Below are 20884 nucleotides of genomic sequence, written 5' to 3' on the forward strand. Positions count from 1 at the left end.
AACTAACTACTTTCCAAAGTAACTATACCCAACACTGTATATATATATGTATATATGTATGTGTGTGTGTGTGTGTGTGTGTGTGTGTGTGTGTGTGTGTGTGTGTCATAGAGTATAAACATACATCGGTCATAGAGAGTGATGCTAGTTTTTTTTTTTAATTTGTGATTTGTTCATGGCAACCTATCAAAATAAAAGTTTGGTTTAACTTGAAGAAATTATTGTGCCTGAAATATATTACTGTTGTTGTTCAGTAGAATGTAAATACTACTACTACTACTATTACCAAAATTATTAAAACTTTATTTTATATAAATACTAATGATTAAACAATATTTCTTTCATGGTTTAATGTTAATACTATTTTGTTTTTGTTTTTTTATGTTTTATGCCTTCATTTGATAACCAGAAAAATAATTAAATGCAAAACAGAATTTGAGAGGGGAAAATAAAATATTTAATAGGCAATTGTAAAAATAAATTGTAATAAATTAAATTGTTTTTATGCATTAAAATAATTAGACATGCATAAATAGAATTTGGTAACAATAAAACAGAAGGTGAAAAAAAATTCATATGGCCTTAGACATGTCGTTTTTGTTAAACTTTTAATAAATTGATGTTAAATTGTTTAATTGATGTTTAAATTGTAAGTTTCATGATTTTAATTAATTAGACATTAGACACTTTTTTTTTTTTTTTGATTGATAAAAGTAATTTAAGCTTTAAAAATAGTCCAGAAAAAGAAGAAAAAGGAAATGGAATCCATTAAAAAAAAAGAAAGAAATTGAAAAAAAAAAACAGAATTTCTAAAAAAAAAAAAAAATTGTGAAAACTGATTTCACAGGGCCCTATATCTGCCGCCTCCATTGTATCATTTCACTGTTTCTCAGGAATTATTTAAAAGCATTGAGCATCGTCAGATATTCACACTCCATCTGAAACCAGCAATAATAATGAGAATAATAACACATCAGGCAAATATGTCGTTCATAAATATTACACTTAAGATGCCTTCAAAAGACACATTTTTAGATGCCTTCATTCTTGAAGAGACCCACCTTAGTGTTGTCATTATGTGTGTTGGTATTAACACAGATTCAGCAGGAAGCTAAGCTAATTATCTGTATTACTGGAAGAAACGGGGAAACCCATCACACTTACAGGCTTTATTTAGCATTAGAGACGAGGAGGGTAAAGAGATCAAAGAGTGAATGAGTGCCAGCTTAGGAGTAAAAATCCACTCAGAAGAAGTAAATGAAACTGACATGAGTTCCGATATGCTGTCTATATCTGATTCAAGCACTTTATTTTCACTGTTTAATTTATACAGCTCTCATATATTAATTCCTCTATCTTTTAGGTGATGATTTCTCAATCATCCAGCAGGAGATTTTTATGGTGAAGGAATGTGCCCATCACAACATTGTGGCTTACTTTGGCAGCTACCTCTGGTAACAAATAACTGGAATTTTAGATCACTACATTTTATCAGATTTCAGATATTTAAAAGATTAAAGATGTATTTAAATACAACACATTTAAGCTTAAATATATATATATATATATATATATATATATATATATATTTCTCTCTGTCTCTCTCTAGCCGTGAGAAATTGTGGATTTGTATGGAATACTGCGGTGGAGGATCCTTACAAGACATTTACCATGGTAAACTGGTTGTGTTTTGAAAATATACACCCTCCATTTTTTTTATCCCGTATGACACTGCTAAATATGTGTGTGTTTGTGGACGTGCAGTTACAGGTCCACTCTCTGAACTTCAGATCGCCTATGTGTGCAGAGAGACATTACAGGTAAGGTCCTTCAAACATGGTTCAGATCCTCCACATGGTCTAATGCTGTAGAGACTTTATGTATTATTATATTAAACCTTTAAACATCTTGAGATGATTTGTGTGTGTGTAGGGTCTGGCTTATCTGCACTCAAAAGGGAAGATGCACAGAGATATCAAGGTAATACTGCTTCATAATAATTATATCTATTCATTATATTGGTGTTCTACCTGTTTCAAACTATCTTTCTAACTTCTAGTTAATAACTTTCAACTCATTGTGCAATAGGGGGCGAATATTCTGCTCACTGACAATGGAGATGTCAAATTAGGTGAGATGGTCACACAATAATTGCAGGGTGTGTGTTTGTGTGCCATTGAATTTGAATGTTAAAAAAATCTTCCTGTTTTACAGCTGACTTTGGAGTCGCTGCTAAAATAACGGCCACCATGGCAAAAAGGAAATCCTTCATTGGGACGCCCTACTGGTAAGACCTGTTCTGTGATGATTCAGCTCTATGTACATTTGAAAAGTCTGAAAAGGTATTACAACAGGGGAAAAAATGGAAAAACATCATAATAAAATGTCTAAGACTCTGTGAACGTCCGTAGAATCTCATAATCCACATTATAAAATAGAAGTCTACCATAAGAACAGCAGACGTGCAGTTCAAACAGTAAAATGACCAAACGCTGAATGACTTCCAAAATAACAAAGAAACATGGCAGTAGATTTCTGTGAACTATGACCTACTGTCGGCTAGACGAGGCTAGACATGCAAAGTGCATGTGAAGTTCAGCTCATGAGGCAAGAATGCAGCTCTACAACTTTCAATAAACAGGAGAGTTTAATAGCATTTTGTGACTTAATCTTTGTGACTAAGACTTTGTGTGTATTTCTGTTCATGATGAGCTTTGATAACTGAGCACATGGGCAGAACCAGTCGCTTTGCTATTATTCTAGAAACGTTTTCCCCAACTCAATAAAATTCTGTAAAAATTGAGCAAATTATCAGACCTGAAGTTGTGATCGAAAGAAGCGTCTTAGGCTCACCAAGGCTGCATTTATTGGATTCAGTTCAATTCATGTTTATTTGTATAGCGCTTTTTACAATACAAATCATTGCAAGCAACTTTACAGAAAATTACGTTTCTACAATATTTAGTTGTAGCTTATCAGTGGTGACTGTCAGTTTATGTGCATATGGCAGAAATTTTAAGAAAAATTTATAAAAGACGTAGTCAAACAGACGATGAATACTATTAACATCAATTATGCGTTCTTGAAAAACAGTGTTCCTGTGTCTCAGTGGTAGAGCATTGCGGTTGTGGGTTCAATTCCCAGGGAATGCATTTTGGGTAAAAAATTTTAGCCTGAATGCACTAAGTCGCTTTGGATAAAAGCGTCTGCTAAATGTATACAAAATATTATATGATGTAATCACACTTAGTAGTAATATTTGGTAGTTCTGTGTGTTGCTTCAGGGTTAACATTATCTGAGATCCTCTGAGGGGTTGGCATCAAAACTAAAGTTAAAAACAGAAATATTGTGAAATATTATTGCAATTAAAATCCTGTTTTCTAGTTTTTCCTGTGATTGACGGTGTCACGTGATCATCCTAAGATGCTAATTAGGTGCTCAAGAAACATTTCTGATTATTATCCAGATTGTAACCTGTCCTTGCTGAATAAAGGCACTGATTTCTTTTAAAAAGAAAAACCATTTGAGCAGTAGTGTTTGTGGATTTTAAAGTCTCGTCTGCTCTGTGTTTGTGTTTATAGGATGGCTCCAGAGGTGGCGGCAGTGGAGAAGAATGGAGGTTATAACCATCTGTGTGATATCTGGGCTGTTGGAATCACATCCATAGAACTGGCAGAACTACAACCTCCCATGTTTGACCTTCATCCCATGAGGTACACACACACACACACACACACACTTGTTATCAATGAGCAGACATGTTTTTAACCAAGAAATGTGCTCCAGGCCCAAAGTGGTTATGAATCCTAATAACTTAATTATGTGCAAAAATGTTTGAAGCGATTATAATTAACCACTGGACTACCACCAAATCCTCACATATTTACTCTGATTTGTATCTTTATGTGAGCTCCTCCTTTCTTACTTTTTTTTTTGGTGTATGTGCAGGGCTTTATTTCTGATGTCTAAAAGCAACTTCCAGCCACCCAAGTTAAAGGACAAGACCAGATGGTGAGTCTCTCTGGGCTGTTTGTATAATTTAGTTATAGAGAATTATACTATGTGCTCCGAATGAGTATTTAACAGTAGAGTTGTTCCGATTCCGATACTAGTATCGGAAATATCTCCGATACCACAACAAATTCTGGCATCGGCATCGGCGAGTACATTAACCCATATACCGATCCGATACCATTTTCTTAAAAAAGACCTAGTTATGACCGCAAGCTTTGCCTAATCGCTGCACGGTTCTTCTTCGCTGCTCAAAATGCATTGAAAACACAGGAAGTTGTGCTGTGTTGCCACAAGCAACCCCTGTTTAGAGCAGCGAAGAAGAAATGAAAACGCGTTAGCAGCCCTTATCTATATATGACTGGATCACTCATCACATTCTAAACTGCCAAAAGACAGTGAAGCCGCTACTATATTATAGATCAGTGGTTAGCAGTATGTCTCTGTAGTACCGGTAGTTACAGACTCTCGAGTATATTCAGTACCGGCAACTGCGTTCAGTCGCTTCCGTGTAAGTCAAAACGCAGGGCTCCAGATAGTAGCCGAATATATACTAGTGTCTGTGAATATTAAACTGCAAAATACTATTTAAATATTACTCCCGCAAAATCTACATCTCTGTGGGTGACTGGCACAGATGCGCGAGAGCTCGCTGTTTTGTAGTCTCTGCTGTGTGTCATGAGGACACGAACGCATAAACCATCACTTCATGAGAATTTACCGTTTCATTTGAGAATACTGTCATATCATAAACACAGACACTCAAAGATCTTCATGGCAGCCCATTAAAATAAATGTTTGGTTTACATGAGTAAATTGACAATATATAAAGCTACTGTTGTAGCCTACAGTAATAATAATACATCTCTATAATAATAATAATAATTATGCCTAGATGGTTGCTTGTTTTTTACTTGTTAGAGATTATCTGATTAATAGATCTTTTTTTATATTCCTAGACTTATTTGTTGCAGTTTTTTTATACAGTTATATTGTAAAACTTAAATACCTTTTTTAGTTTGCGGTGTTAGATTTTTGGCTGCATTTGAAGTTCTTTTTTGCATAAGAAAATAAATAATACTGTCAAATTCATGTTAGATAATAAAAATACTGTAATAAATACAGTAGTTCACCATGTATTTGTTCATGTTTTATTGAGGGATCTGCCTGAACCACACCATAAAAAAATTCTAGCAATTTACACAGGGCTAGTAGTATATACAGCTGTATATACAGATATACACCCAGGTATCGGATCAGTACTCGGTATCGGCCGATACCCTGAGCCCAGGTATCGGAATCGGTATCGGGAAGAGAAAAGGGGTATCGGAACATCTCTATTTAACAGATACAATCTTCAATCCCTGTCTCTCTCCCGTTCTGTCTTAACGGTCTTGCTTTTCTGCAGGTCTACAGCCTTCCACAATTTTGTAAAAATTTCCCTCACAAAAAACCCTAAGAGGAGACCATCAGCTGAGAAGCTGCTCTCGGTAAACATTTCCTTCTCAGTCTCCATGTTTATGTTTCTGATTCCACACAGTACAGTTCTTTAATGAAAAATGCACCTGTGTTCATTCAGTCAATATTAATTATTTACTTGATTTACGTTCCTCTATTCTGTTATTTTTGTCTGAATAATACATGGGGCACTTCACAAGCAGCCACTTGTACTTGTCTCTGTGTTTGCATGCAGCACTTATTTGTGGCTCAGACAGGTTTGACTCGACGGTTAGCTTTAGAGCTACTCGATAAGATGAACAACCCAGATAATCATCAGTCTCACTTCAGCCAGGGAGATGAAGATGACCTTGAGGTAACCCATGTGTCTTTTGTGTGTATGTGTGTGCATGTGCGCATGTACGAGAGAGATGGCAAGTTAGTATGTATGTCTGTGAGTCTACTCTGTGTATTGGTGTGTTTCAGTTTTAGTGTATGAGTGTGAGTGCACTTGACTTTTGAAATGGTAAACGTGTGCAAACGATTGTGTTTTGTACAACACATTTTTACTATGATTCTTTCTCTGGTTGCAGCCACTTGCTGAGCGTCACACCATCCGCTCAACCCACAGCAGGAGCTCTCGTGCTGAAAAAACCAAGTCACAGATCAACTGTACGTCAATCACAGGCCTGAGCATGATTATGTACTGTCTTTCCTATCCCCACTGAAGCCCAAAACAGTTCCACTGGTTGACAGCACTTATTTTGTGTGCTCTAATTAGTTCTTGGCTGGAAAAATCTTATATTTCAATATATAATACTGGTCATCTTATTATCTTTATTAAAAGCTACTCCTTGGAATCCAAAACAGAGTAGCCTGAGGAGTCTGGTGTCTCTGGTCACAGCTCTTGTGTAACCGAATTTGTGATAGTTTAAGATTTAAGATAGAATACATGCTCTTCTATAATTTGTATAGATAGCTACCCTAAAAGTGAGTTAAATTTGAAACAACCTTACACTGGGGACATTCAGGGATGTCCTCATTTTAAAAAAATGTGTTTGTTTGTTATTTCAAAAATTGAAATTTTTCTTTTATGGTTAGAGGCTTACATAAGTCTATCATATGTCCTTGTTTAGATAGCTAAGTGAACATGTGTTTGACCTTTATTTATGAAAGTGATGTACCACCACAAACACCAGACCATATTCATTATAAGTGAAATCTCTTGGTCTTACTCTTCTCTTGAAGAGTTTTAGCTTTTATTATTAATTCAGTAACACTTTACAATAAGGTTCATTAGTTAATAGTAGTTAAATGTATTAGTTAACATGAACTAAGCATAAACAACACTTCTGCAGCATTTATTGATCTTAATGTTAGTTCCAACATTTACAAATTCATTATTAAAGACGAAAGTTGTATTTGTTAAGTTTGGTTGATGCACTGTGAACTGACATGAACAATGAAAAACTGTACTTTTATTAACTAACATTAACAAAGATTAACAAATACTGTAAAATATGTATTGGTCATTGTTAGTTCATGTTAGTTAATAACTTGTTGTGAAGTGTTACCATTAGTTCAGATAGAGCCCCCTGGGGTTGGAGATGTGGTATTACATGTTTGGATTTCAGCTTGAACTTTGAAGCCATTTTTTTTTTTTTTTACAAGCAAATAATTCCAGTATTGTTGAACCAAATGTCAAAAATATTGCGTGCACATAATTGATGGTGAAATGTTTTTGTCTTGTCAGTGGCATGCTAGGTTAATAAGTGCAGTAATAAGTCTACTTTCGTCGCTGTTTTTCAGTTGATCAGATTCAGTTTAAGAAGCCGATGACGAAGGAGACTGAAGCAAGTGCTGAGATGGTGAGAGAAGCATTACATAGTCCAGATAGTCAATACATAACTAATATTAAACACACACACACACACTACAGAATAAACTTGCAGTTCATTGTTTGATAAGCTTAAAACCAAACATTTTCCATGCAAATATCTGCATGGGTATATTGTCTGTTTGCCCAGATCAGGTATGCAATGAGAGTGTGTGTATATATGGTTCTTTCTTTGCAGGATGTGACGAAAGACAATGTTTTCTCATCCCCCTGGAGCCCGTTTACAGAGAGCCCCATCACCTCCAGGTAATCATTAAAAGATTTCATTGTGACTGTGAATGATTTCATTCCCGCTACTGCCAACCCGCATGAAAAAACGCCACAAGCAGTCATTTCCCAGTTCTGTCTGCAACATTTTTCTGACGTCCCCACAATTCTACGCACTTCCTTCTTTCTCACATGAGACCTGCCTGCATTCCCTCCACTTTGACTGTTCTGTGTTCTTTCTTTTCCCCATTTTCCTTTACTTGTTTCCTTTTGTGCACTCCTCCACTGAAGGAGTCTTCTGAAGAGCGTTGAGGAGGAGTTGTTTATACGGTAAAGAACTGGTTTGTGTAGCTGTTATTTAACAGATCCATGGAGACTTCAACACAGGGTTTAAAATGAACTCTCACCTAGAGCCAAAAATGGCTTTTAGTACTAAATAATTGCTTTATAACTGGTAAAATGAACACAATATCACGTTTGGTAAAAGAAATGTGATACTCATCCATTCCTTTAACTGTGAACTAATAAGTTCATGAATATTTTCTCTCTCTGTCCATTTCTCCCTCTCTGTCTCTGAAAGAGGGCATTTGGCTCCATTAGAAGATACTTTTGAGGATGTTGATCTGTAAGTGTGGCACTCTTACACATTAAGTATTATCTTAAAGACTTTATATTCTTCTTGGTCTTGCTCAGTTGGGGCTGTAAAGTATCATATTCTGTAAATGATACAGGACTGAAAAAAGATGTGCTGAGAAAACTGCTAAATGAATCGCAAGCAAAGACCAATTAAGTCATTTGATCTATTTTTTCTCTCCGTTTCATCTCCCTCCTTCTCAGTTCAACTCTTAAACAGGGAAGACCTCCACCGCTTCCTCCTAAGGTAACTGTGAGTTTGTGTGTAAGTGTACATCTATATAATACATTTTTATCGGTGTGTTTTTTGAAACTATTATTCTTCTCAGCCTTCTCAGCCTCGGTTGAGCAGTGAATCGGAAGAGTTTGCTTTGAGCGATGGCTGTCAGACGGTGCGGAGGCTCCCGGGCTCTGATAACGGGCCTGTACCAGTGGCTCGGAGACAGAGCACACCTGAGAGAGGAAGTAACACCGATCAATCCCACTCAGAATACATGTCTGTGAGCGTCAGCAGCCCGGGACTGCTCTCACACACCGCAGACCATGGTAATACACACACACACACACTCTCATTCTCCAAATCATGTTTATACACCCCTACTGTCCATGTATCACTCTCATGTAGATGTCTTGGAGAGTATATTGAATAAGTAAATGATGCTACTGTTCAAAAGTCTCTTAAAAATACAATAAAAACCATAATATTGTGAAATAATACAGTTTAAATAATGGTTTTAAATATAATACACTTACAATATAATTTTAAAATGTGATTTATTCCTGTGATGGCAAAGCTTCATTTTCAGCATCATTACTCCAGTCTTCAGTGTCATATGATCCTTCAGAAATCATTCTATTATTCTGATGTGGTGCAAATATTGAACAATGTTTGACCACTGAATTTTAACCCGACTTGATCAGAATGACACATTTCCAGAGAGTCTTAATTAATTATCAAATTGGATCAAATTTCTCTCGCTGTAGAGGAAGATTCAGACGGAAGTTTAAATGGAGATGTTTCAAAATCACCTCCCGGTCGTCCACAGAGGAAAGAGAGAAAAGATTTTCCTGTAAGTGTGTGTGGATATGTGTCTTGCTGAGACGAGTGTGATGCAGGAAAAGAACGTTGATCTCTACTAATATTTCTGTTCTGTTTTTATAGAAATCTGCTATTAACGGCCTGCCGCCCACTCCCAAAGTCCTGGTGAGTGACATCATGCATCACTTATGCTGATTAAATGCTAATATGTCACTATTCAATGGCTATTTGCTCAGTCATTTATTTTAATTCTTTATTTTATAACCGTCATAAGCTCACATATTACCTCTCTGCATGTCTGCAGATGGGAGCTTGTTTCTCAAAGGTTTTTGATGGTTGTCCTCTTAAAATTAACTGTGCCACTTCATGGATTCACCCGGATACTAAAGGTAAAGTGCCAATAACCGATAAATGTCTGTCTGATATAACATTTTAGACTATTTTAAGTAAATAAAATAAAAAATGTATAGCATTTTTGGGGGCTTCTCTATGTATAGTGTAAGTCTCAAATCCTCACCAAGGCTTTCAAAATCTCACTAAAATGTAAAATAACTATTTTGTGTTTTAATGTGTTTTATTATCTAATTTATTCCTGTGATGCAAAGCTGAATTTTCAGCATTATTACTCCAGTCTTCAGAGTCACGTGATCCTTCAGAAATCCTTCTAAAATGCTCATATGCTGCTCCTATGCTGATTCTTGATATAATTCGTTTTGAAAGCAGTTTTGCTGCTTAGTATTGGAATATGTGTTTGTTTGTTTTTTAGACCAGTATCTGATATTTGGCACTGAAGACGGTATCTACACTCTGAACCTGAATGAGCTACATGAAGCAACCATGGAGCAGGTACAGCCCAAACTCTGACCTTCCACCTTTACCCTTGACCTTGCATAGATGACAGGTCCACGAACTCATAACCTGCCGTTTTGATGTTTCAGTTGTTTCCACGGCGATGCACATGGCTGTACATAATCAATAATAATCTGATGTCATTATCAGGTGAGTGAGAGTGATGTGGGAGCGGCTTTTCTGTCTTTCTGTTTCTGAGATTCTCTGCAGTACCTGTATGATCCCTGTCTGTCTTTCTGTCCGTTTCCCCCTGCGTTCACGGCTGATTTCACTGCTTGCTGGCTCTTCTAATGCCTAAATCACCATAATCAGAAGGTAAACTGTTAAACCTCTGTCCTCTACAGCACACATGCACACAGCTAATATCACATCATATTTCTGGCCTCATTCTTAATCTGATTTTGATTCAACTTGCATAACTACACAACTGAGCTTTTCTTTGTGCAGGGAGTAATGACTAGTCATTTCTGTGGGGCATCATTTTCCATTCTCAACAGCACAAATGATATGAATTGTCATTTATTGGAATTTCTGTGTGTAGTCATACCCTGTGTGATGTGTGTTATCTCTGGTTTAAAGGGAAGACGTTTCAGTTGTATTCCCATAATCTGATTGGGCTGTTTGAACAGCTCAGGAAACCTGGACTGGCCACGCAATTCCACACCCACAGATTCCCTGACAGGATACTGCCCAGGTACACACACACACACACACACACACACACACACCATTCTTGCCATTTCACAGTATATTTGCTTGTATTAGCAACATAAAGTTAAGAAAGACTTTAAAAATTGTTGTTAGCCATTTCTAAAAAAAAAAAAGTGTCCTTACGCTTGGAGCAAATCATTTAATAGTATAAAACTTTGGTTTTAGTTGACTTAATAGTTAAACCTTTTAGTATTATCTATGTACTTAGTATTTGTTTGTATTTTCAAGTAGTTTTTATTTATTTTTATATTTTTAGTTTTAGTTTAATCAATGGTTATATACTTGTCATTTTTATTATTATTTTTTATAGTTCTATTTTACTTTTCAGTTTAACATAAATTAATTAATATTTCCATTAAAATATAAGTTTTTCATCTTGTATTAATATTTAAATGTATTTCAAATTTATTTTATTTTTTTTGAAAGTTATATTTAATTGTTTTAGTTAATAACAATACTGTTGTGTGCTTCACAGGAGATTTGCTCTCACCACCAAGATCCCCGACACAAAGGGATGCCACAAGTGTTGCATCGGTAAAGCTTTAAACGCTTTTGTGCAAATACAAACACACACACTTGGATTGAGTTTGATCTGCTCACTTTCTCTCTTTCAGTGCGGAATCCGTACACCGGTTACAAGTATCTCTGCGGTGCTTTGCAGTCTGGGATTGTTTTGCTGCAGTGGTACGAACCTATGCAGAGATTCATGCTTATAAAGGTTAGACATGCAGAAAGCAATATTTGCAAATCAGAAAGGGAAATGGAATGAAATTCCAACGGAATAAAACATAATGGCATATTAGATGATGAAGCTTTTAAATCTTTCTCTCTCTCTCTCTCTCTCTCTCTCTCTCTCACAGCACTTTGATTTCCCATTGCCCAGTCCGCTGCGTGTGTTTGAGATGCTGGTGGTCCCTGAGCAGGAGTATCCTCTGGTGTGTGTGGCGGTCAGTCAGGGCACAGAGCCGGGACAGGTGGTTCGCTTCCAGACCATCAACCTCAATTCCTGCTCGTCCTGGTTCACTGAGATTGGCTCAGGTATCTCGCTCTCTCAAACACACACACTTTATTCAGCTCTTTCATACTATCCTGTACCATGCATTTCATTACTGTCAAATGGACCTAAAAGTGTTAGTGTGAATGTTTATCTTGGTGTAGGAGGTAACCAGGTCGATGCCATCCACGTGACGCAGCTAGAGAGAGACACTGTACTCGTGTGCCTGGACAGTGAGTGAAACAACATTCAAACTGATAATCATTATTTTACAAACAAAAAATATAAAAAATTTCTAATGTTCTCTTTTTTCATGTGTGTGTTTAGAGAACGTAAAAATAGTGAACTTGCAGGGAAAGCTTAAGTCTAATAAGAAACTGGCGTCTGAACTGAGCTTCGATTTCTGTGTCGACTCCGTAGGTGAGAGATTGACTTCTGCACTCGTACAGCTGTGATATGCTTTTGTTCTGTTGTATAGTGTTTGATGGGTGTGTGTAACCTTATATATATGTGTGTGTGTCAGTGTGTCTCCAGGACAGTGTTCTGGCCTTCTGGAAACACGGGATGCAAGGAAAAAATTTCAAATCAAATGAGGTAAACGCAGATTGTCATAATTGCATTATTAGTATAGATTTATATATATTTATCTGTGGATGCATTCAAACCTGTGATGCTAGCACAAACACTGGTAAAGCATCTTGTTTGGACAGAGGTGGTATGTATTTGTATAATGTGTGTGAGATTTTGTTTCACATTCCTTGGCTTTGTAGTGTGCAGGGATGTAGTGGAGGCTAAACACACGTAAACGCCGTTTACGCACCTCCCAAAATTCGGAAATAGCGTTTACCCACCTCCAAAGTGCGTTTATCCACCTCTAAATTGAGTTTATCCACCTCTAAATAGCGTACAGTTCCTATGACATTTTAAATTAAGCTTATGTCGTTTTAGTTCCATATTGTTCATTATTAGTTTCATAGGTTGTTTGTTGTTAAAGACGAAGTCTTTCATATTGCGCTGCAACTTGTCAGTGTTGACCAATTGCTTGCGGTGTTGCCAGTAGTAGTGGGAAGTTCGGGTCATTTTACTGACTCGGATCTTTGAGTCTCGTTCAGCAAAATAAACTAATCTTTTCTCTTCCCGTCTCTGAACTGACATGAAGAATAAAAGACTCTGACCTCACCTGTCGATTCAGAACCCATATGCTGTGTAATCCGACAAAATGAATGAATCATTCTCTGAGACAACTCGGTAGTCCTGAGTCATATTAAAGATTCATTCAAAATGAACAACACGCAACAGACTGCATCAAAATTCAAAAATGGATATCAGGCAATTAATAATAATAATAATAATAATAATAATAACGTTCGTTATTTTGAATAGAAATCACTCATACAGCAGCCATTCATCTCATCTCCGTTTTATTTGTGTTCTATACATACAATATCCACCATCCGCCAGGGCTATAGTCCAATGGTGCGCACATTTGAAGAGATAATAATTTTGACATGTTTGTAAAATATTTCGTCATACAGAATAACATTTCTATTCATTTTACACTGATTTATGCGATCTGAAGAACTAAAACAGCTATCAGAGCTAGCGATTACTCTCCTCTTATTGATTCGCGTCAGCTATGACATCAGTGCGATATCATTAGGTTGTAAAGCTGTCAATCATCTCACGTGAACCACGTGACCAAAAGGATGTCCTTCTGCAATGAAGCTGTCTGTGTCATTGATAAAATATATGAAAGACAAAAGTAAAAAAAAATATTTCATTCCAGCTTGTTAAATGTGAATATAGTGTCTTCTCTCCTCTGTGACAGTCAACTGAATATCTTTGAGTTGTGGACAAAACGAGAGGACCATTTGAGGACCATTCCTTGGCATTTGGGGAAATACTGATCCACATTTTTCTGACATATTATAGACCAAATAACTAACCAATTAACTGAGAAAATATTCAACAGATTAATCGACTATGAAAAGAATCCAAAATCCCTAATCATTACATACAAGTGCATCGCATTGGAACCCCTGGATATAAGCCTACCTCTCTATTCCTCTTTAAAACAAATTGTTCTCTCTGTTTTGTCATTTAGTAAACTTTATAGATTTCAACCTTATTATTCCTTCTTGAGTCTCTTTAACAAGAACTTAGATTAATGCAGGAATTGAATAGTAATTGTGTGACCTATATGAGGGATCAACCAGTGATAACCTTGGTAGTAAGATCAAATGATAGCCTATAGATGTCATCAGGATACATATACACCGGTAGGCAGTGGCCCACCTTACCGTGACCACAATGTGGTCACCCAGAATTTATAGTTTACCCACCTCTTTTTTTACCACTGCACCTCTGGTAGTGTGTAACAATTAAAGGCCAAAGGTCTTCTGGAGGTGAAGCACAGTGTTTATGAAATATGATAGTGAGTGTGTGTGTGAGACATAGATGACAGGGTGTGATGGATGAAAGCTCCAGCTGGCAGTAATGAGTAATGAATTCAATTATTCAGCTGTTTTTTCTCCTCTCTTGACTCCAATGAAAAGGAGTCGGCACCTACACCCCTCAAAAGAGATTTTAATATTACATAACTTGCTCACCAATGGATCCTCTGCAGTGAATGGGTGCCGTCAGAATAAGAGTCCAAACAGCTGATAAAAACATCACAATAATCTACTAGTAATCCACACAAATCCTACGTTGACATTTTTAACTTCAAACTGTCAACATACTGGAGCCCATAGTGTTCTTAATTCATAATAATGCTTCCTCTGATAAAAAGCCCATCCCCTGTTGTTCTCTCTCATCAAAATCCGCTGCAGAGGATCCATTGGTGATCAAATTATGTAATGCTAAATATTTCCAGATCTGTTCTGATGAAGAAACTCATCTATGCCTTGTATGGCCTAAGCCTCACAAATCAACTAGTTTATTTAAATAATAGTTGTTTATCAAATAATTTTTTTTCCACTTGTCTGCAGGTGACACAGGAGATTTCGGATCCAAGCAGAGTGTTCAGACTCCTGGGATCAGACAGGTTAGAACTGGATCGAATCATTTCTGTCTCTCTTTCTTTCTTTTGTGTCCTGGAAACAATATTCTCTGCCTCCATGTCTTCCCAGAAACTCAGCATGTAGCCTTCTTACTGTCGCACATGCAATGGACTGAAATAGAGACATGAGGAGGAAAAAAAGCCAACAGGGAGAAAACAGTTTCTCTACTGGTTTTGTTTCTGTAGTGAAGGAAGCCCTGGGTTAGGTTTATGGGGGGACCTGAGCTTTATATGATTTACGGGGTTAAATTAGGTCTGTCAGATTAACACCAAAGCTAAATGATGAGGGTTTTGTTCTGCTGGCTCAGACTGTTTCCTGCCAACACAAAAAGTATTTGTGTTACCATACATTGCCACATACACAATGGGCCCGCACAGGGGCGTAGCAAGCTTTTCAAAAGTGTGGGGGATGGATGTGGTTTGTTTATAAACAATAAAAATGATGAACACATTGACAGAGGGGTACAAAATGCAGGGCTTAAAATTCTCTGGCACTGTGCGGGATTTCCGGCTTGCATTTTTTGGCTGGGAAAAAAAAATAATCCTACATTAAAAAAAAAAAAAAATCAGAAAAGGGGAGAAAAAAACGCAAAATCAGAAAAGGGGAGGAAAAAAAACGCCCACACAAAGCTTTTTCTCTGGTGGTATAAATAATGTAACAATTTACTGTTTTTAAACATTAAAATAATATACACTTTAATTTCATAGTTCTTCAACAGGTATGCAAACAATATCCCAATAATAGCAATTAGCATTAGTCTAAAAAACGAAATATAATACCGAAAACACTCAACATGTCAACAAAACGATTAACAGAACATATTCCCAAACAAGCTTATTTAAAAACCTCTAAAGCATAAACACTCATTCAAAGTACCTGGAAAAGGGAGATGTAAATAACCATAAGTTCCCGCCTCCTCAGCACGAGCTGACCGATAACACTCCAAGAGAGGCGGGACTTAAGTCAGAACAGCCAATCATCAGCCGATCACACTCAAAGCCGGTGTCATGTTTGAGAGGGAGGGGGGAGGAGGCAGCCGCGGCGAGCGCAGACACAGAGCGGTCAGAGAAACGGAGGAACGACTGTAGTAAGGCGTTTGTGCAAAACTGCGGAAAAACTGCAGAAAATGTGCGGGTGTCGAACCCTCTCACCGGGAAAAGTGTGGGTGTTAAAACCCCCACATCCCCCACGGGTGCGACGCCCCTGGGCCCGCACCACCCCAAGACCCTCTTTAGGACATACTGTCTCTTTTTCACTCTCCCTCTGAGATCTCCATATTTGATTTACACTGACAGTGCCAGGCTTGTGTCATAGTGCTGTAAGTTCATCTGTCGCCTGCTATTGGGGACACGACCAGCCTCCCGTTTGCACCAGCCTCACGCAACCCCTATATATTTGCATAATCATGGCTTTCCTTCCACCCTTTTACACTTTTACACTCATCTCCACATGTTGATTCTGATAAGAGTATTTGTGTGTTAATATTTGTTGGCATCTGTGTGTTCTAGGGTTGTTGTTTTGGAGAGCCGGCCTACAGATAACCCTACTGCTCTCAGTAACCTCTACATCCTGGCTGGACATGAGAACAGTTATTAGCTCCACCTCCTTCAGCCGTTCAGGCAAGCTGAACCTGGAGCCATTGCAGTACACATGATGCATTACTTTCGGAACGGCACCAACGCTGGACAACCACAGCTGAGCTGCTGAGCAGACTGTGTTTAGTGCTAAATCTCAGTGCAGCTTTATGCCAAACGCTGCCCACCGCCAGAGACCCCCAGACTTCTCGGCACTTCAGGCATTCAGAATCAAACATCATGCAGTCCTACAGCAGCCAATACGATTTTTGAAAATCAAGCAAGCAGTCGCCAGAAATTGCAAGCAATAGTGCTCTGTGTTAAATACTTATTTTTTAAAACCCTATTAAATGTAATCATTCTAAACATTAAACCAACATTAAAGCTGTTAAGATGTAACATTGAGCAAAATGCATTGCTGCTCAAAAAGTGCCATATGAGGGAACGGTTTTATTAAACATAACTAACTTTCTGATGTTTTGTATTAATATGGATTTAAAATGTTGGGTTTTTATGCCAGCCAAATGGGAGAGTTTTGGGAGAATGAGTGAGTGTTATTTATTCAGCGGAGTCATGCGAGTACAGCATCTCATGTTACTGAGTGAATATTTTCTGCTGCAGGTCATTTTCTCCTTGTTTGTTGTAGCTCTTTTATTTTCTCCGGCTGAGTAAAATTTTTAAAATTTCAGTTATCTCTTTTTAAAAGTAACTTTAATTCAATAGTTGCACCATGTAAGCACTTTTGTACATGTTCCTTTTTTGTATTTAAAATTGACTAAAAATGGAAGATTTACTGTGAGGTTACTGTGATATCTCAAGTGTTTCCGTTGCTTTAGGTTTAATGTATGCAGCATTTGTAATAAAGGCAATTGTTAATATTTTGGGATGTTTATGGAAGTTATTTCATAACTATTAAAAAAAAATACACTGAATTATAATGAAAATCACATACATATACCAAATATTGGAGTGGGGTTGTATTTTAGGCATTTTAAAGGCATATCAAAAGGCATTTTGTATTTAGGGTTGTGCATTTGGTAATTTAGCCATTTGGGGATTTAGGACTGTATGCAAATTAGGAGGCGTGGCCCAAATACTGGAGGCTGGGTTTGAAATGGCTGGTGCGCAGCCATCTAAAATCAGTGATAGACCAATTCAATTTCTGCTTTTTTGCCTTTTTTAATGGATCGTAAACATTTTCAGTTTGTATAAACTACCATTCAGAAGTTTTTTTTATGCGTTTTTTTTTTAAGTTTCTTATTCTTAACAGGGATGCATTATTTAAATCAAAAATACAAATAAAACAGAAATATTGCAGAAAATTATTAAAGTTTAAGATAAAAAAAATGTATGAATGTCTTTACTGTCATTTTTCATCATATTGCTTAATACTAGTATTTTTGTTTTTGAAATAAATATAAATAAAAACTCAAACATTTGAATGGCACTGTAGGTCTTATCGGTTGTGACTGAACTGCACTAAATGTATTTTTACATATTATAGCAGCCAGTAGCAACACGTTTGTGTTTTTGGCATCGGTATTTGATGAATGAAAAACATATTTGTTGACCGCTATTCACTTTTTTTTCAGCAGTGTTCTACGTGGAACTTTGAAAATGTATTTGTCACACTTCAGGACTGTTCAAGTGAACTGCAGAAATTAAAAAGAAACAATATCCAGTAAAAGCACATTCAACACACTAGATGCTATTATTTTCAAGGTCAGACTCTAAATAAGAGCTGTTGCTGTGAATCAGCAGACATATTTTAGTCTCTGTAGGGATTCCTCACTGGAACAGACTAATCATTATAAACATTAGTCCCTTGATATGTATGGCTCTAACATTTTTGTTATTGAAATCGGCCTTATGTGCTTTACAGTCTATTTTGTAAAGTAAATAAATTATGACATTAGAATAATATTAAACTCCACCCCCAGAACTCACAACTGCCCCCTGACGGCTGCTTATGTTAGGATAAAATCCAGGTGAACAATGTCTATGGCTGAGATAAACATAGAAAAAGAAAATGTCAAAGCATGAAAAAGCATAGATCAATGACACTTTCTAGTAACGGAATAATCCGTGTACGCGGTGACCGTATCATGGAATATAGAGGACAACGTACATTATCAAACCTCTAAATGTCGTGGAGCTGCGAGAGAATCGGTTCATACCATAACTAGAACCTATATAATAATATAATGTAAAATTTGCAAGCCTGTCGCTGCGGTTGGGTCTGTCCTGTTGTGTATATGCGGAGTGTCTATTATTTACATCCTGCGTCATGATTGCCTCTCTCATTGTGTCGTACTGGAATGGCCAATTTGTCGATATTCCATGGAAGAAAGTGTGGACTTTGTCATCTAAATTCTTAATAACCAATAAGGTTAAGGATGTGTCTTACAAATTACTTCATCTTTTCTATCCTGTGAAGCTTTACCTAAAAAAGATGTTTCCTGTAGCTGTATTCGCAATTGTATTTACCCCTGGCATTGATTTTGTATGCTCTTAGCACTTCAATACAAAAAAAAAAAAAAAAAAAAGAGTTCAACAGAAAAAAATAAAAAATAAATACATCCTGCGTCATCCATGCGCGCATTACGCCCCAACGTCTCGCGCTCTCATTGGTCAGTGAGTGTACGTCGGTGGCGGGGTTACGAAGGACAGATTCTGAAGAGTCATTCACCTGACTGAGATTAAACCCTAAACCATATCTGGGGCCTGTACCATGAAGCTAGATTAGCTGGCTGGTCAGGTAAATTTCAGGTTAGTTTACACCAATCCTGGGTTTTGGGTCTCACGTAAGTGGCTTGGCAGTTTATGTTTTGGGTTAGAGAGCGCAAACTGAAGTTGGACCAATCAAATGTTAGAGAAGTGACATATGTCTGACACAAGGTCGCTCCAGTTTATCTTGCTCCAAATTAAAGGTCACTAATTTAAAAATAAAAAAATAAAAAAAATAGAAGAACTCTGGCTTTAATGATAATTACTGAGTCATTTTATGATTTATATAATTATTGTGATTCATATTATTATTATTATTATTAATGTTTTACACACAAGCAATTTAACTTAGTTAAAAAGTTTCACAAAGCAATTTAACTAAGTTAACAAGTTTCACTTTTTCAATGTGCTGATGGAGCAAGATTATTTATCTTATTTGTCCTCCTTCATTTTTCTTATGACTTTGTCATATTTTTCAATCTCTTAACCTTTAGCAAAACCTTTAACCTTTAGTTTTGAACCTCGCATGGTCTCTCGCAAGAAGTAAATCAAACTTGCTTTGTGTTGCAAGGCTCATTATTGGCTGTTCGCCGGTGATGTCCCACATTCATGTGCACGCGCTCCACAAACTCAGGATCAAAGCCTGAGTTGACAAAAAAAGTTGATGAACAGCATCATGGTACCAACAAAGCCAGATTGGAGAGGTTTGGTTTTGTCAACTCAAAACTAATCCTGTAACTCTGAATTTGTTCAGCTACCATCATGGTACAGGCCCCAGTTCTACAACGAGTAAGTATATTAGGAAAAGTGAAAACGTAATTTGTGGAATAATGATAGGAACTTAAGGTACAGGATATGTGTGCACACGCTTACTGTCACAGGCATCAAAGTATGCAATGGGCAGAAATGCAATTCAGAGTGCTTACACTGACATGACATATTATGAACAATGTTGATTTCTACTGTATTGAGAAAAAAGGCAGAGACATTTATCAAAATGTCTTAATCTGGGTTCCACAGAGAATGGAAAGTCAAACAAGTTTAAAATGGCACCAAATGAAAAATAAAACACTTTAAACTAAAATCAGACATTTTAAATGTGAATTTAGGCATCCCAGCATTATAATGAATAGTATTTAAAAGGGATATGAATTATGCAGTTTTTTAAAGTTTTCATTTAGCAATGATATGACGTTATTTGTGATTAAAAAATTAAATGAGATGTTATATTAGGTGTGACTTTAAGAGAGTGTTAGATGAAGGCAGTTGTACTCTAAATGTATAAATCGGAGATATGATTGTGCCGAGTTGAATATCCAATATCAGCTGATTTTATACCTCAATAATGTGTAACTTGTGGAGGGTAAGGGATTGTGGAGGGATTGTTGGACTGGCCTGATCCTCAGGCACCCAAACATCACCTTTACCCTGCTGGAGAAAGAAAAGCAACTTGTTAAGTGTGTGTGCGTTCTAGATACTTTTTCATATCCGCCTTAATTTCTTATTCATTTATTTTGTGTATTCCTTCCCACTCTATAGTACCCAGTGTGTATGTGTGTGACTTCAGCTAATAACAGTGGAGAGAAAGGACATTCCCTGAATGAAAGCTCTATATGAGCACGGTCAGATGAATGATGTACAAGATCTTCATCTGATTGACGCCAAGGCCATCCGAGAGACAGAGCTGTACTGCAGGGTGAGTGACATCTGTTTGTGTGTTAATGAAAAATAGGGTTCATATT

General features: G+C 36.9%; 2 protein-coding genes across 5 annotated transcripts in view; both read left to right on the top strand.

Annotated features, from left to right (window-relative positions):
* LOC128026012 (mitogen-activated protein kinase kinase kinase kinase 5) overlaps positions 1-17296 on the top strand; it is a 34481-nt gene extending 17185 nt beyond the window's left edge. The window contains exons 4-33 of one of the 3 annotated variants that reach the window (XM_052612691.1): positions 1364-1454; positions 1610-1674; positions 1765-1820; positions 1933-1980; positions 2089-2131; positions 2215-2287; positions 3583-3714; positions 3950-4012; positions 5421-5502; positions 5706-5825; positions 6043-6121; positions 7259-7317; positions 7525-7592; positions 8134-8178; positions 8391-8433; positions 8516-8732; positions 9171-9256; positions 9349-9390; positions 9530-9614; positions 9992-10071; positions 10164-10224; positions 10651-10768; positions 11261-11319; positions 11400-11503; positions 11646-11823; positions 11944-12012; positions 12107-12199; positions 12303-12373; positions 14770-14825; positions 16350-17296. In XM_052612691.1, coding sequence (XP_052468651.1) covers positions 1364-1454; positions 1610-1674; positions 1765-1820; positions 1933-1980; positions 2089-2131; positions 2215-2287; positions 3583-3714; positions 3950-4012; positions 5421-5502; positions 5706-5825; positions 6043-6121; positions 7259-7317; positions 7525-7592; positions 8134-8178; positions 8391-8433; positions 8516-8732; positions 9171-9256; positions 9349-9390; positions 9530-9614; positions 9992-10071; positions 10164-10224; positions 10651-10768; positions 11261-11319; positions 11400-11503; positions 11646-11823; positions 11944-12012; positions 12107-12199; positions 12303-12373; positions 14770-14825; positions 16350-16437 — 2474 coding nt within the window. In that variant the 3' untranslated portion in view covers positions 16438-17296. The remainder of the gene's footprint in view (positions 1-1363; positions 1455-1609; positions 1675-1764; positions 1821-1932; positions 1981-2088; positions 2132-2214; positions 2288-3582; positions 3715-3949; positions 4013-5420; positions 5503-5705; positions 5826-6042; positions 6122-7258; positions 7318-7524; positions 7593-8133; positions 8179-8390; positions 8434-8515; positions 8733-9170; positions 9257-9348; positions 9391-9529; positions 9615-9991; positions 10072-10163; positions 10225-10650; positions 10769-11260; positions 11320-11399; positions 11504-11645; positions 11824-11943; positions 12013-12106; positions 12200-12302; positions 12374-14769; positions 14826-16349) is intronic. The other 2 variants (XM_052612692.1, XM_052612693.1) reach the window with 2 other exon arrangements.
* Positions 17297-19018: 1722 nt separating this feature from the next.
* The window catches only part of LOC128026013 (son of sevenless homolog 2), a 30242-nt gene continuing 28376 nt past the window's right edge, over positions 19019-20884 (top strand). The window contains exons 1-2 of one of the 2 annotated variants that reach the window (XM_052612694.1): positions 19019-19184; positions 20682-20838. In XM_052612694.1, the coding sequence (XP_052468654.1) occupies positions 20743-20838 (96 nt within the window). In that variant the 5' untranslated portion in view covers positions 19019-19184; positions 20682-20742. Of the gene's footprint in view, positions 19185-20681; positions 20839-20884 lie in introns of those variants that run through there. The other variant, XM_052612696.1, reaches the window with a different exon arrangement.

Source organism: Carassius gibelio, chromosome A13 (assembly GCF_023724105.1).
Source record: "Carassius gibelio isolate Cgi1373 ecotype wild population from Czech Republic chromosome A13, carGib1.2-hapl.c, whole genome shotgun sequence".
Lineage (NCBI taxonomy): Eukaryota > Metazoa > Chordata > Actinopteri > Cypriniformes > Cyprinidae > Carassius > Carassius gibelio.